General features: G+C 41.3%; 1 protein-coding gene across 1 annotated transcript in view; it reads left to right on the top strand.

The window, feature by feature from the left end:
* Positions 1-15,986, top strand: part of wdr11 (WD repeat domain 11) — a 64,619-nt gene extending 48,633 nt beyond the window's left edge. Inside the window, exons 17-29 of the mRNA XM_073482150.1 lie at positions 285-391; positions 693-807; positions 2,121-2,292; positions 2,470-2,578; positions 4,234-4,296; positions 4,624-4,689; positions 5,924-6,113; positions 7,992-8,087; positions 8,774-8,939; positions 9,309-9,406; positions 10,807-10,952; positions 11,521-11,603; positions 13,963-15,986. Of these exons, the coding sequence (XP_073338251.1) occupies positions 285-391; positions 693-807; positions 2,121-2,292; positions 2,470-2,578; positions 4,234-4,296; positions 4,624-4,689; positions 5,924-6,113; positions 7,992-8,087; positions 8,774-8,939; positions 9,309-9,406; positions 10,807-10,952; positions 11,521-11,603; positions 13,963-14,162 (1,611 nt within the window). The 3' untranslated portion in view covers positions 14,163-15,986. The remainder of the gene's footprint in view (positions 1-284; positions 392-692; positions 808-2,120; positions 2,293-2,469; positions 2,579-4,233; positions 4,297-4,623; positions 4,690-5,923; positions 6,114-7,991; positions 8,088-8,773; positions 8,940-9,308; positions 9,407-10,806; positions 10,953-11,520; positions 11,604-13,962) is intronic.
* Positions 15,987-16,315: the final 329 nt, after the last annotated feature.

The following is a 16,315-nucleotide window of genomic DNA, read 5'->3' as shown; positions in this document are numbered from 1 at the left end:
TTAATGGACTTCTGATGATTTTTTAGGATTTACTTATTATTATGTTCTCTCTCTTTAAGAGTGCAATTACAGAAACTCAGTGGTGACACAAGTAGTGGTACTGGAAATAAAAATAATCCATACAGACAAGATGCTTAAAACAAAGACATATATTTCTAGGTTTACTTACTTCTAGTCAATACATGACTTAATAAGTCGGCGGACAAATTCAGCTGTCCTTCCTTATTTTTCCTCTTGTTTCTCTCACTTAAACACATGCCTTGCCTTCCTCTCCTGTGTTGCAGGGTAGTATGGGCAGTATCGCCTGCATTGCCTGGAAAGGTGACACCCTGGTGCTTGGGGATGTAGATGGCAATCTCAATTTCTGGGACCTGAAAGCTCGTTTGTCTAGGTAACGGCTATATGTCATAGGCCACTTACTACACAGTAGCTACAGTATTCTTTTATCACTGCCTACAATTCTCCTAAGCATGTAATTGGGTTTTTATTTATTCATTTAACTTTTATATTTTTATGAGATAAACCTCAAGTATTTGTGCTGTGCAGGCTAAAATCTATGCTTGGAACTTGACATGTGTGATGAAAAAAATCAGCCTGCTCAGAATATTCATGATGACATTACGGGGAATAAATGACCGTGGGATAGGACAGAGAAATTCTCCCAAAACAACCAACAATGTTGATGTTTTCAGGGGAATACCAACACATCGTGGCTGGGTGAAGAAGATTCGCTTCGCCCCGGGGAAAGGCAACCAAAAGCTGCTGGTCATGTACACAGACGGAGCAGAGGTCTGGGACACCAAAGAGGTGAGCCTTCACAATATTATGTTATTGTGACAAAAAGTGAATTTATCGATTAGTTTGTTGTTACACGTTATAAACTCCCAGCATGCATCACCTGACTGCTCTGCATAACTCAGATAAAAAGGAAGAATGTGCAGTGGTCTGCAGGTTCTTACTGTCGCTGTACTTTGCAGTTAAACAGATTTACTATGGCAGAATTAATGTTTCCCGAGCACTGTAATCACTGAGGCACTACAATATTGTGGAGGGGTATATTTAACTAATGTCCTCTCTCAGAAAGGCTGTGGTAATAGCATATCCACTGTAATTGTCCTGCTTTATTAAAGAATCATTACAATGCACAATATAAGTACACGTACACAGGCCTTAAAAGCTTTCCACTGACATGTATAAGCTCAGCAGTAGCAGGATGGATGATGTTGATTCCTGTAAGAGGCATGTATCCTCGCTTCCACTTTAACTTTGTTTACTGAAGTCGTGCTCATCCAGAAAGTCCTCTCTCTGCAGTCTTCATTTCACCTAATCTGTGGATCTTTGCGGCTAGTTTGCGCTCCAGTTCATCATTAGATCTGATGTCATGGACCAGACTGTTTTTGTTTGTTTTCTGTATCCATGCCACAGTGTTTGTTAGCTTACCCAGCAGCAACATGTTAAAAAATGGAAAAGCAGATGAATGTGGACACAGTAGATGCTCTGCTGTATTAAGCAGCATGGGCTGGAGGGGTGGAGGGATGGAGGGAGGGGCTCCCACTGAAGCACTATTGTCTGGGGGTAGGGATGTATTTTCTGGAGGGGAGACGAGATAAGACACAGTTTTCGGTCCTCAATTCTAAAATCCAGACAACAGATGGATCATGCTGCAGAGGGAAACAAGCAACAAAGCTAAGGGGTTTGGGAGAAAAAGAGGGGTAGAGAGAATAAGGGAGGAGCTGGCGAGGAGGTTCGGGAGAGATCTCCGAAATGCTTCAGTGCACTGCTGACAGCTTGGTTGCACTGACTCCCATACAGCCACATAAAAAGCCAGAGGGAGGGAGGTTTTGGAAAACACTTTCTCAAAAGGCTGTTTGTCCACTGTGCCTTCCATTCTGTGTCCTGTTACACTCAACATAAATTAGTTTATAGTTGCCTGACACCTAGGCCGTCTTCTGTTGATACAGGTTTTTTATTGAATCCAAAAAGCATCCTGTATTGTGTCTTTCTCCTTCTGAATTTTGCAGAGAAATAATATTTTCCCACCATCCCCTGGGAGTTGTTGCAAATGCTTTAAAAGAAGGTTTAAGGGGACAGTTTGAGATGAACTACCTCCTCTCTTGCAGGTCCAGATGGTCAGCAGCATGCGGATCGGTCGCAACGTGAACTACCGCATCCTAGACATTGACTGGTGCACGTCAGACAAGGTCGTGCTGGCCTCTGACGACGGCTGCATCCGAGTGCTGGAGATGGCCATGAAGTCTGCCAGCTACCGCATGGATGAGCAAGACCTGACTGGTGAGCCAGGGAACGAAGAGTGTGAAGGAGTGAAAGAAAAGTTGCATCTAAAGGTTTAAGGAGAAATTTGGATCGGACAAAGGATTGATTCTTAAGAAATGATATGATTTTTAAATTGATACTACTTATGATGACCTCATCAGCAGTAGCCTAATATTTGTTCCCTCTGATGTTTAGATCCAGTGTGGTGTCCTTACCTGCTGGTGCCCCGAGCTGCCCTCACTCTCAAGACTTTCCTCCTGCTGCAGCCCTGGTCAGGAACCTTCACCATGGACATCACTCAGGTGTAAGTCTCAACCTGAATAAGTCACCATAACTGTGTCCAACCACTCTAATGAGGTCAGGAGTTTTAGTAGGGCTAACACAGAGACAGAATATCTTATATTCAACTTCACCTGACCTGCATGTCTTTGGACTGTGTGATGAACCCAAGAGCTCCCAGAAAAACAAGGATAAACGCACACTGAAAGGATCAAAGCTGAAAATCTCAGTCATGACCTCGTTAAGATCCTTTTTAAGTTAAGCCCTCATTTTCATTCTTGCACTGTGTGTACACAGAGAAATTTAGTCAAAACAAGTTTGTAAGCATAGATATGTAAAGACTGTAGAGGAATAAAACAAAACTGCATTAGCAAACTTTATTTACTGCTTGATGCTCCTTAGCCTATCTGCAAAATTAGTATCAGAGCTGGCCAGTGTGGTTATTAATTATTTTTATCAGCTTTGAGAAGCCTCATCCAATTCCAATCCTCTGTTTCTTATACCAAATTATAGTTGGGTGCAACAGCTATAAAAACCCAAATACTGCTAACTCCTTGGATTTATAAAACAAGCCACTGCGAGCAAGTAAGCAATTCAGCACATTAATAGTATGGTTGGGAGTTTCAATTATTAATATCCACACAGCGTGCATCAGTGGTTTAGCAGTGCTGCTTTAGGTTAAACCTCATTTAAACTTGCGTAGTATACATTGTTGAGCTCAGGGAACTCTGGGATAAGGACAGGCTGTCAATCTGAAATGTTTTCTGTTTTGGCTGTAAAACTTCAATCCAAAAAGTTACCTAACTATTTAAACTCTTCAACAGGCTGATCAATAATCAAAACAGGTGGGAAATATTGACAGGCATTGTGTTGACTCACAACAACCAGCTCCTTAGTCATAGTTTTGTTAATAAAAAGTGCACTGTTTTTAGGCTGAATAGTCTCAGTTTAAGTAAAAACATGATTTACTGGAATTAAGAACTTTGTCAAAACTTGATCGTGCTCTTGCTGATTAAAAAAAGTTTCAGTTTTAAGTGACAAGATTAGTTGTGAGCAGGGATGGTACCTTTTAGCAGTATAAGAAACAGAAACTTGTTTGTCAGTAGATCAGATTTGAGTTGTCCTTCAGAATAAGGGTCGATAAATTTCATTATTTTATTGAATTACCTACCTTCCAGGGATAAGACTTTGCTTGATGTATTCTTTTATACCGCTATACCATCTGCCAACCACTCAAGTGTTTAGTTTATTACCTTCATAAAGAAAAGAACCAATTTGCCGGTGTAAGCAACTCACCTTTGTAAACAAGTCAACGTAGGAGTCAATAGAGGCTGTCCTGAGAGAGGAGCTTTATTTTTGTTCAGGCTGCTACATCTGTGTTGAACTACAGCGTGTTGTAATTATGCCCCAGATAACCTGAGTCCTTGGTGTAACACTGCTTTCGTCTATTAAACACACACAGCTGTCTTATCAGAAGTCAGGCAGCTACAGTATATTAACAGCGCTCACAGGGCACTACCTGACCTCAGCATAAATGTTAGAATAGAGTTATCTATTACTGCCTGACACCACACATCGACTTCTGCAGGTTCTGAGCTTCCCATTTAATATTTGGCCAGGCTTTATTTTTAGGGAGACGTAAGCGGAGCCATTTGACTGAGTTTGATCCCTCCATTTCAGAGACTACAATGAGAAAGGTGAGATAAAAGGCTTGATCCAGGAACAGCTCAACTCCTTGTCAAAGTGAGTTCTTACACTTTCTAATGGTAATGATCACACGCTGTGGCTCCGATTTCACTATTTCCTGTTGATTTCATGATGCAAACATGATGCATGTGTGTGTGTATGAGAGTGTATCTGTGCCAAGTGTCAGTTTTTGTTTACCTACTTTTGTCTTGCAGTCGAGTCCCAGGATCCTTTGTGTTTAGACAGTGTGCCCAAAGAGCATGTAGTCTGTGGGCTGGCAGATAAGAGAGATCTCCAGTAACAGCCACACTGGGCCTGCTGTGTTTGAGAAGTGTAATTGGCTCTCACTGTGTTCTGATTGTCTGTTTCTGATTGGCTCCCCAGTGATATGAAGAGTGTGCTGCAAGACCCGGAGCTCAGCCTGCTACAGCGCTGCCTCCTGGTCTCACGGTGAGTTAAAAGTCAGCATGGAGTTGCTGCTGTTTTGATGTCTGCACAGACTGTACTGTGTTACGAGGGTCTACGGGACTCATAGCATGATTATTTTGTTAACTTTCCGACAGTGCACCTGTGTAAAAACTACAGTTCAGCGGCATTTCTATAAGCTGCTAACCTGGAAGTGTGGTGACACTCTTCCACTCTACACTATAGAATAATACAACTGTAAAAAATGAACTTTACATTAACAGAACACATGTTAAACTTGTCTTTGACTCAATATGTTTGCTTCTACTAACGTCTCCCTTTCTGTGTGTATGATTGTTAAGTTCAGGCAGGAGATTGGGTCTGTTTGTTACAATGATCTAAAGCCGAACTGGATTTGCAATCAAGCTGCTTGTTAGCCTTGTTGTTGTTCACTGATTGCACAGGATATAATTCAAGCGTGCAAGACACAATTGCACTGATCACCATCAATTTCTCTCCAGACATCTGTGCTTAATGGCATACTTTATCATCATTTAAGCTTTCACTGCCTTTATTGATATTTATTTTTCACTTTTTACTTACTTCAGCATATGTTATACAAGTGAGAAAGATAAACAAGATATTGTAATATTCTGAGTCGAATAATTTGCTTTAATTATTTGGAAAAATAACGTTTTTGTCTTTTTTCCCTTTTTCTGCTGTAACTATACAGTTGTGATTCTGTATCTCCACAACAAAGCCTGACATGAGAGCTGGTGTCAGCAACTCTGATCTCGTCTCTGCTCCAGTTCTCATTTCCCTTGAGCATCTGACAAATCTAGAGCAGCCAGTCAGAGCAGAAATGCAATATCCATCCCTTCCCCGTTTACATCCTGTTATTAAAGCCATGATTTACCTGGAAAGTCCCAAGGACTCTGCTCGATGAATGCTGTTACTCTAAAAGCTCACCGTAGTGTCCCTGCATCCGTCCATCCCAAGTTTTCATGCCACTGATAATGTGGCATGGTAACCTAGCAACAGCTGTGTGCCTGTGTAGATATGTTAAAAGAAGGCTGGAAAAAAAAGGCAGAAGGATGCGGAGAGGGGGTGGAGGGGATCTTGGTGAAAGAGCGAGGCGTGGGCTGGAAGATACAGGCACTATGACCATTAGTGAGCAAACTGTTGCACGTTGATTCGGACTGCAGAAGTTGACCAACCACTCCAGAGAGAACGTTATTCTCTCTGGACACAGCTGACCGGTTGTTGTGGTAAACTGCAGGCTCTTTGGGGATGAGTCAGATCTTCACTTCTGGACGGTGGCGTCCCACTACCTCCAGGCGTTTGCCCAGGCTCGTCAGCTGAGTGTATCGAGTGCAGAGGGACAGACACAAAGTGATGCAACCCAGCCACCACCTCAGAACCACCTGGACATCTGCCATGACGTCCTGTGTGAGAGCTCTTACTTCCAGGTCAGTGAAACAAGAGAAGAAGACAAAGTGTTGTCCTCTTTTTGCCATTGAAACTGAGACAATGGAGACAAATACATGATCCCAGCTGTCAACATTTAAACATTCCCCTCGGACTCAGCCAGAGACACTTACAATCCTCAAGTCAGGCAACGCACAAACAAACACGTCCTGTCCCTTGTCATCCTCAGTGTCAACACCATCGCCCCGGTCACACAATACATTTCATTATTAATGACATTTTGTCTCTCCTCTGTTATCTCACTAAGTCCCGCTCTCACAGCTCACACTTTTAAATCTTTGAGGTCAAACCTTTCTTTCACTTCACCCTCGCTACATTTAATTCCCTTCACATTTCCGGGATAGGCTCAATTAAAAAAAATCCCCTCTCTTGTTTGCGCCGTGTCATTGCTCGGATCAATGCATCTGGCTGATGACATAGTTGAATCTGCTTGCAGGGCCCATGTAAACAAGACCCTGAATCTTCTCTCTTTTTTTTCTCCCAACTTTTTAATTATCGACCTAGTCTGTTTTAAAGAGTATTGGAAAAGTTTCTGCAGAAGATGCCCATTGATTGGTCCGCTGTGTCCGCTCGCATCATTCTGGTCGGCATGGCAGCCCAGTGAACAAAAACATCCACCATCATGTTGCTGTTGTGAATTCAAAGGTTTTTCATTAAAGCTTATGTTTTTTTGTGTTCTGGATGTTCCACACATTGGTTTTGTGTCCAGACTGCAGAAATTACTTCCGTGGACCTTACTTTAGAGGAAAAGTGTGGATAGTAATTAAAAAGTTGGCACACTGTGCAAGAGTCGACAAACCTTCTCTGTTTTTTGTTAGATTCGTTCTTTTTTTCCCCACAAGGCTACATAACTATACTCAAGAAAGCAGTGGAGTAAAGAGGAGAGAGGAGATGTTCCTTTTTTGATTAAATATCAGCCAGTTCTGAAAAATGTCAAGTATCTCTCAGCTAGCATTGAAGTTTGAAGCAGCAGAATGTAAATGGACTATCTAATTCCAGTCAAAATAGGTCGTATTGAAAAGCCTCAAATAAGCCAGTAATTTATTTTTTCAGGTTATTTTTTATGGCTTATGCACCATTCTGTTTTTGAGAAACTTCTGCTCCCTGTGTTAATGAGGGACCACACAGTGATCACAAAGTTACGACTTTCAAAGAGCAACCCAGACTAACTGCAGCTGCATTTGGCTGCTGTTGTCATAAAACAGCTTCAGTGGCAGAAGTCTGACTGTAATTACTAATATCCAAGACTCCAATACAGAGCACACTGTTGCTAAACTCATTTGGTATCTCTGCGAGGATTTATGCCCATGGCTGTGACTCACAGAAGGATTCATCATAATAAAGTGCAAAAAACAGTGTGTGTTAGATATAGTGTGCGCACACACAGCACATGTATCTAATATTCTACTATGCCGCTATCTCTCCCCTCATTGTATCATTTCCCCCTTCGTCATCTTATAAAACTGATGAGCTCTCCGTCTTTGAAAAATCTATTGCTGTTTATGTGTTTCATGCCTATCAGTGAAAAAAAATCTGATCTCCCATCAGGGAACATGTAATGAAATAAAAAAGCCACCAGTCGTGAAAGCCAGCACGGGAGGCTCTGGCAGCAGAAACACTGAAAACTCCTGAATATTTTAAAGACGTTATAATTACACTCCCCATCTCTGTATTTCTATAAATATCCTCTGTATCTTTTTTGCTCATCATTATATTTTTAATGTCCTTAGTGTATAGTCTGTGTGCATCAACTCATTCAATCTCCCTCTCCCACACATGTACAAGGTTTGAACAGAGATTTTTTTGAAAGAAATGTGAAAATAAAACTCACTTGTGGATCCACCTTTACCGCTCAACAGAAGTTCCAGTTGGATCGGGTCCACCTGCAGGAGGTGAAGCGCTCCAGTTATGAACACACAAAGAAATGTGCTGACCAACTCCTCCTGCTGGGTCAGGTTGGTATTACATGACCTACACTGTTCACACAACGATGTGTTAGGAGGCTATACATTTATGTCTTTTGTGGGTGACGTCACAGTTGTTAGCATAATGCAAGATAATCTTCCTTCACACATAAATGGATGAACTCTTTTTGTTCTTTTAGCTGTTAATTTAAAGAAAATGTATGTGACACAAACCTCTCTCCTTCTTTCTTTCTTGCATCTTTCAAACTAAACAGTATTCTACCCTCCTCTCCCTCACAAACACACGGCAACACCCTCACATGCCTTAGCTGTGCATACATGCACATTGTTGTCATGGTAAATGGGTCATATCGGTGCTGTGCAGCCTAATGAAGCAAGATGGACGATAAGTGCTGCCTCGGTCCTCCCTGGCGTCTCAGCCCGTGGAGATTGGAGTCACCTCTCCCTTTTCAATGTCACCTCTCCCTCTAATCACAGGCTGCAATCAGCAGGCTGTTTGTTTCAAGGTGCGCTCCTCCAACAGCCTGAGCTGACCCCAGCATGAGCCTTCAACCACACCAGATGAAAAGCATCATAATAAACATAATTTCCCCTCGTTATTCAGCCTTGTACGGCTCACACAGCGAGTGAGCAGTTACCTGCCTGAGCTGCTAATGCCTCGGCTCTCTCTGCAATCTCGTTCATTACTTTCTCTTCCTCTTTGTTGTTGCTCTCAGACGGATCGGGCAGTACAGTTACTGTTGGAGACGAGTGCAGACAACTCCAGCTACTACTGTGATTCACTCAAGGCTTGTTTAGTGACCACCATCACCTCCTCAGGACCATCACAGTCCACCATCAAACTAGTGGCCACTAACATGATCGCCAACGGCAAGCTAGCAGGTAGTGTTACTGTATGCCTGATAGCATCTCATATTTGTAATCAGTGCCAGCCTCACTCAGTACGTCAGTGTCTGCAGCTTTATAAAAGCATTAAAATATCTTTAAATTGTTCTATCTATTCTTTAGGCCTAGATCCTTTTCAAAATCCCTCCTAAAAAAGTTTTTTTATTGCGAAAATTATTTAAAATAAGATTTTGGATTGTTCTAGATCCACATATCGTGCAATGAGTGTGGCTCCTGTCAGCAGATTTAGTGTATTAAGAGATCATCACACTGTTGTCTGGGCAGTTATCCACCTTGGGTAGTAACAGGCCATAATTTTTCTGTCTCACATCTTTGTACAAATTCTCCCCTTTTTCCATCTGTCAGAGGGAGTACAGCTGCTGTGTTTGATTGACAAGGCAGCGGATGCTTGCCGCTACTTGCAGACCTACGGGGAGTGGAACCGCGCCGCCTGGCTGGCTAAGGTAACTCGGCATGACGCCGTCCGTCAACAGGAAACATCAGATACCGTGTAATGTTTGGGCCTGTGAGTCGTAGCTGGGTTTTAAGGGTGTACACACTGTGTATGTGTATGCTTGAGTTTTTATAGTAATTGTAAGAAGATTGTAAAAATGTAATTGCATAGATTAATCATACTACACAGAACTTTTAACTGGTTATGAAAGTTATTAAATTTATAGTGATGAATTTGTTAGACCTACATAAGCAAATGAGACCATCGTCAGAAAATTGGCTACTTCTGTTCAATTATAATTAGGTTTGGGACTAAATATAAATACAGCAATTAAACGTATCGCCAATGGCGCCAGTTAATGCTTTTTTTATTACAACATGCAGACGGTCTAAACAGATTCCCCCAACAGTTTGATTAACCAGTTGTTCTGCTTTCTGGGAGTTTGGTCTTTTGCTAGTTTATGGCTAGTTCATTATTTTACATTGGGATGACATCAAGTTGCAGTCAGTGTGTGTGTTAAAGAGGCTCTAAGCTGAGACTTTATGCACTTTTTTGTACATTGTTACATCTCAGTTATCAACTTCAGTGAGACTGATACCACAATGCAGTAAATAAATACATAATTCCTGCAATTTGCCTTTTAGGGGTACTTGTTCTTCTTCAATTCGACCAACATTGCGATATATCCTAGATGATCGTTTTGCAAATTATCAAGTATCGCTGAATGGCTGTATTGTGATATCACTGTTATTGTATCATGAGTTACTCTATGGTTCCTACCCCTATCTATTCTAATTATTCATATAGCTAAAGTTTGTGATGTTTCATCATATTACAGTTATTAATCTTACATAGGACAAATACATGTATTACCTCATCGTTATGCATCCTTTTTTTAAAAAAGAAAAAAAACATTAAAACTGCATTGCGTTTTTCTTTCACTTGCTTCCATAGAAAATGCATGCAGTAACCAGATCTGCTCGTACTGCTTTTGTCCACAGGGGCCACCAGAATCAATAAAACATGAAAGCTCCCTTTAACAGCTTTAATTGCATTGTAACTTTTGCTGTGATTGTTAATTCATTTTTTTTTTTTTATGTATTCCTTTCTATTTTTTTTTTTTACTTCCTTGCAACTATGTTTTTAACCTGTTTATGATGAACTACTGACAAGAAAAAGCCCCATAGAAATGTTTCTGTTTGAGGTGGAAGCACAAAATGTGCTGTGAAAACTGTCAAGACATGTTGTGGAAATACAGGTGCCTATGATCCCTTGTCACGACAACTAGAAAAACAAATGTTAAGCCTCATTCTTTGACAGATTCAAAAGTTGTCTGTCGGATTTGTGCTTTCAGTTCAGCTGGTACTTCTTTTTCTAAAAAAATCTTGTAAATGGTGTGTGTGTTTCCAGGTGCGTCTGAGTCCAGCAGAGAGCTCAGATGTGCTGAAGCGCTGGGCAGAGCACCTGTGCTCCCCGCAGGTCAACCACAAGTCCAAAGCCATTCTGGTGCTGCTTTCCCTGGGCTGCTTTTACAAAGTGGGAGAGATGCTCGTCAGGTAAGAACCAGGGCTGATGTTGTTATGAGGGAGTGTTAGACTGAGGTCTTAAAAAGTATTGAGTTTAAGAGTGACACAAACTCTGTACTTTACTTGTCTTGTGACTTGTGTTAATTCCATCCACAGAAATACGTCCAACTCTTTCAAATTCCATTTTTTAAAATGTACTCACTCTGTGCATCACTTTCTTCTTAACAGTCACATCCTTTACTCCCCTCTGCTTTCATCCACACTCATAAACTCTCAAGTCTTTCTCAGTTCGTTCCTTTTGTCCCTGAGTACACTGAAGGACACTTCGCAGAGCATGGTATGGTCTGACCCCGAATCTTTTACCTCAGCATCGATCTGCTTTTGTCCCATTCTCCTGCTCTCTTGACAGCTCATGTTCAGAGATACCTAAGGGCGACAAAAGCTCTCTCAGAGAATTAGAGTGGCATCAGTATGACAGGGCTGACGTTTGCATTGGGATCACAGACATCAAGGCAGGGATGATGCTGGTTTCTGACAATTGCTCTCACCACCTCCTTCTGTCTGTATCTTTCTCCTCCTCCTTCTATCTCCTGGGCAGTATGAGGCAGTTTGATCGCGCCGCCCTCTTCATCGAAGCCTGTCTGAAGTATGGGGTGATGGAGGCCAACGACACTTCCAATATCCTTTTTGAAAACCCATTACTGCTCTCTAAGGGCCATTTATAACCAGAGTTAGCGGCGCCACTAGCTCTGTCCAGCTCTTGTACAGACGTGCACTGGATAGCAGAGAGCTTTTTCTCAATCAAGGTCAATTCAGATGCTCCGCGGAGCACATCGTGCTACATTTCCGATGTTCTCAATAGCCAGTACCACACTGTGTCACAGAGCACTCTTATGCTGCAGACTCTTTTACAACCTAGACCTTGAAAAAACATTTTATCACACCTGACTAAAGATATTCGGAACAAAAAGTAGACATATCTGGGTAGAATATCTGTTGGTCAGTCTGTGCTGTATCACCACAGTTTATCAGACACTTCTTAAAGGATTGGACACTTGTCTTGCTGTTACTGTGATAAAGCTGAGATTGTCTTGTTAAAATGGGTGAGAAATTAACTTAATGTCTACTGGATCAGTTCTATGAGCCAGATTTGTAAACAAAATTTGTTTTTATATCACATAGCCAACGCTGTGTAACCCCACATGTAACAATAACGACAAGTGTTGTTATGTTGTTGTTGTTGTTGTGCGTACACTAGTTGTGAATGCGTGGACTCTATGAGCTGGCTCCCGTTTAAGAATCAATTACCTTTTTTTTTTTTTTTTTTAAACAGAATAACAGAATGATCCCAGTCTATGGATGATCCTATGACATATTTGTTAAATACGTCCCAAAAACGTCATGTCTCAGTAACTAGAGCCTAGCAAGGTGAGACAGTGACTTCTGACATAGTGTCAGTAACGCTGCAAATGTGCAGGTCTAGCCACGAGGCAGTAGACAGATGAACAGAGAGGACATGAATAGTAGGAAACAGGATGAGTAGCGTTTGGATGCATCTCAATATGTAGTTTTGGGGAAGACATTTTAATCAGAAGAGAAAGATCTTCATCGACTGACTATTTTATATATGCCTGAACAAACTAAATAGACAAACACTCTTTGTTTTCATGACTGAATAAACTGAATAAACAAACTGACCTTAAAGGACAACACAATTTCACACTGTTTCACTTTGTTTATATTTGGCGGACCCTGCCACCTTTCTAGCTTCAAACAGTGTTCTGCGGACCTTATTTTCCTCTGAGAACAGGTTGTTTATTCAGTAATGGGAAAAATAAATGTTTCTGAGTTTGTATAATTACCTCATTAATATTGTAAATATTTCTCCTCCAAAATGATAATGCCCCTTTAATGTGTAAACATTACTTTGATATTGCAGCTGGTAAATGTGGAGCAATTTTTTTTACCTTTATATGGACGATGAACATTTTGAGCAAACGCTCAACACTTACAAGAGCAAAGTCCTCCATGAAATGAAGCCTTTGATTAAAAAAACAACTAAAAATGCAGAATATACTAAATCAGTTATATTTGCATTAAACATTTTAAGAGATGATTAAAGAGAAAAATAATATTTGTGGAACTTTTAAATGGCTGCATCCATTTCTTTAGTATAAAGTGCAAAGAATTTAAAAATGTTACTGAATTATAAAAGCTGGGAGGTGATACTGAATGAAGAGCTGTTTGGGAGCTGAAAGAGCCGGCTCTTACTGAGCTGAGCCAAATGATCAGGCTCCCCACTGCCGGAATTCTTATCACTAATGTACAGTAAACTGAAGTCATCCCCTTTCGCTTGTTTATTTGTCAGAAGTGGCTTGTAGCCAGTAAGTAAATTTTGAAAACGTCTTTCAAGAGAGTACAAAAATTCCCTTTTCACACTAACTTACTATCTCCTTTGCGTTCGTTTCTTTTAGAGAGGTGTTGATCTAAACATACCATTTTCTGAGCATTAATAGTCTGATCGGGTCTGAGCGGGGAAAACACAAGTACGTGTGAGAATTAGCACAAAAATTTAAATGCTCCTCCTAATCCATAAAGACATCCTCAGCTGTGCCACCCTTCTCACAGCAGTGCAAGCGGGCCCATTATCAGCCAAGAAAATGCCACACAAGCACAAAAAATAATCAAATTGAACTGCGACTGAAGTTATAGGTCTGCTGACATTTAGCCAGCAGGAAAATAAAGCTCCTAGTGTCTCATCTGGTGACTGCAAACGTCACCTTTCGTCACTCAGCAATCACATGTGCCCTGTGTGGAAGCATCTGCATTCATTATGTGCTGTGATTCATGTATTCAGGTTTGTCCTTTAATTAAAGTGGTTATGTGTTTTACCTTTTAATTGCTAGGATGCAATAATCTGGTGTCACAGCTGAATAGTGTGGCATTAAGTTAAAGCAGTTTTTGAGTGATGACACCTGTCTTCTGCTGGCTGTGTCTTTATGAAATGTTCCGAGTTCTCCTTGACCTGCAGTTGCACATAAACTCATCGAGGCTGCGTTTTTGGAGTATGCGCGGCTGCTACGCTCTCTGGGCCTGAGGGAGGGCGCTGCTCTGTGGGCATCTCGGGCCGGCAGCGCTGGGGAGCAGCTGATGGAGGAGCTGTTCCAGGGAGAGGGAGGCGTGCCAGAAGCCGTTCTTGGCAACGAGGAAGTCGAGCTGGGCCAGGAGAGCACCGAGTGACCCCGGAGAGGGAAGGTTTGGAAGAGAGCGGGGACCACAGTCTATGGTTGTCCATTAAAGTCCAGCTTCAATAACCATTGCGAATGAACTCTCGAGGGGAATTATGATCATCTCCACATCATGAGAAGAGTGGAGATACGAGGAGTTTCCTACATGTGAAGTCCGTCACTGGAGTCACCTTTGTCTGTGGCTGTAATGACATTTCGTAATGTTTGGTATGACCAGTGTGTGTTTGTGTGCATATGTGTATGCATGTTACAGCCCCAAAAGAAACACACTTGTTAAGTAGTACACATGTTGGTATCAGTCTATGTTTTTTGTTGGTTAATTAATTCAGCTTGTTGGATTTTTTTTTTTTAAATGGTTGCTTGTTCGGCTTTATTTTGTTTGCCTGTATTAATAATGTCAAAGTACTGTTGTAGCTCTACAGGTTTAAATTGCCTCTTTGCCGCTGAGATTATCCGTGGCAGAATGAATTGAGATAAAACATTCCTTATTTAATTTACTACTCCATGACTGAATTTCAAATTAAGTTTATTTGCACTCTTGATTGAACCAAAAACCACATTATTTGGATGATAACTCTGATTCCTGAGACACAGCACAGCTCCAGAGAGGCTCACGACAGACTGGATGTTTCATCCACAGCAGGTGGTGCCGTATAAATGACTGACCAAAGCCTGCTGCTGCACACGCCCCTGCAGCTGTAACTGTTGGATAGCAGTAAAATTAGTAAGCCTTGCCACCCTGCACTTATTAGACGCTTATTAGTATATTATCTCCCTGCACACAGAGAGGGGAGAGGAATCTGACCGCCGCCACATGAGTGATGCCATTTAATTAGCACGTGTAGAGTTCAGTGCAGTAAAATGGATGCTGGTTGTTCATTAATCCATTCCATTAATCCAATTTGGAATTTTTAATTTTCTACTTTTATGAAGACTTGAGAGGATACTTTGCTCTCTGTGCTCTTTGATGTTTGTATAATGAGGTTGTTCTCTGCCATGTGTGGGTGTGTGTTTGAGTGTGTGTTACAAGAAGAGCTGTCAAAATGTGTTGTAACTCATGATGGATCATTTACACACAAACAATAATCTGTGCTGCTCCCACTGTTGCTCATCACAATCACAAAGCCTGACACGCAGTTTAGGAAATGATTTATACTTGCTGCCGTATCTCCTCTGCTCTACTTTTGCCTGATCTTTACACTGTAAATATCTACTGATCGTTGAAATCCTCCGTGTGACAATGCAAAGACGTGATTGTGTGTTGAATTGCCTCGTGGCGTGTTTAGTTGTCCTGAAATGAGACGGTGACTCCATCCACAGGACCTTTCTAGTGTGTCATTGTGTTTCATAAACACGTCAGTGCTGTTCTGTTTTACAGTTCACCCCCCCCAAAGCAGTGTCACTATGGCAACCCAGGCCTATTTTAGGGGGCTACATGTTGTTCCTATAGGTCCATTTCACATCGCTCCACTGACATACTGTAGGATGTCATAGAGAGCCAGCATGGAGTACATACAACCCAGCAGATAATCAGCTGTAGTTTACTTGATGCTGTGTGTCCTCCAATCGTGTCATGCATTAATGTGGAAGCAACATGTACTGTACTGCCTCTTTATGATTAGGCACTAGTTTGAATAACACTTGCTGCTTTTCTTTTCTGTACTTAGTTAAACTAAACTAAGTTTAGCCTTTTTTCATTGTTCTCTGTTCATTGTTTACACAGTGATCCTAATGCTTTAAGCTATATAAATATGACAAGTGAAAAAAAAGTTGTATGTATATATGGATGGCAATAAAATCAATATTATTGACTTTATTACCTTTCAGCGTGTTGTTTCCTGTCTAAAGATGTTGACACAAGAGGGCGCTCTTACCCCTCATTAGGAGGCAAAGTGACTGTTGTTCCTTGCAAAAAGACCTGTTTTATCAAGTGCTCTTTGCAATTATCCTCCTTTAATTTCAACCCAGGTAGATTGAATTTGAATGTTCATTCATTTATCAAACTGTCTTAAAAAGCAAATTAGTTCCTGCTTGAGTCGCTTCCGCAATTAATTACTTCTTTTCTGCTCAGAAGGAGGGCCAACAGCTGGCTTCAGCTCGCTGCCCAGGTCTAACCGTTTTCACTCCTTTCTTCGCCTCAGATTT

This window comes from Pagrus major, chromosome 15, assembly GCF_040436345.1.
Source record: "Pagrus major chromosome 15, Pma_NU_1.0".
In the NCBI taxonomy this organism is placed as follows: Eukaryota; Metazoa; Chordata; class Actinopteri; order Spariformes; family Sparidae; genus Pagrus; species Pagrus major.
Note: the sequence above shows the minus strand (reverse complement) of the source record. Positions and strands in the feature narration are given on the sequence as shown.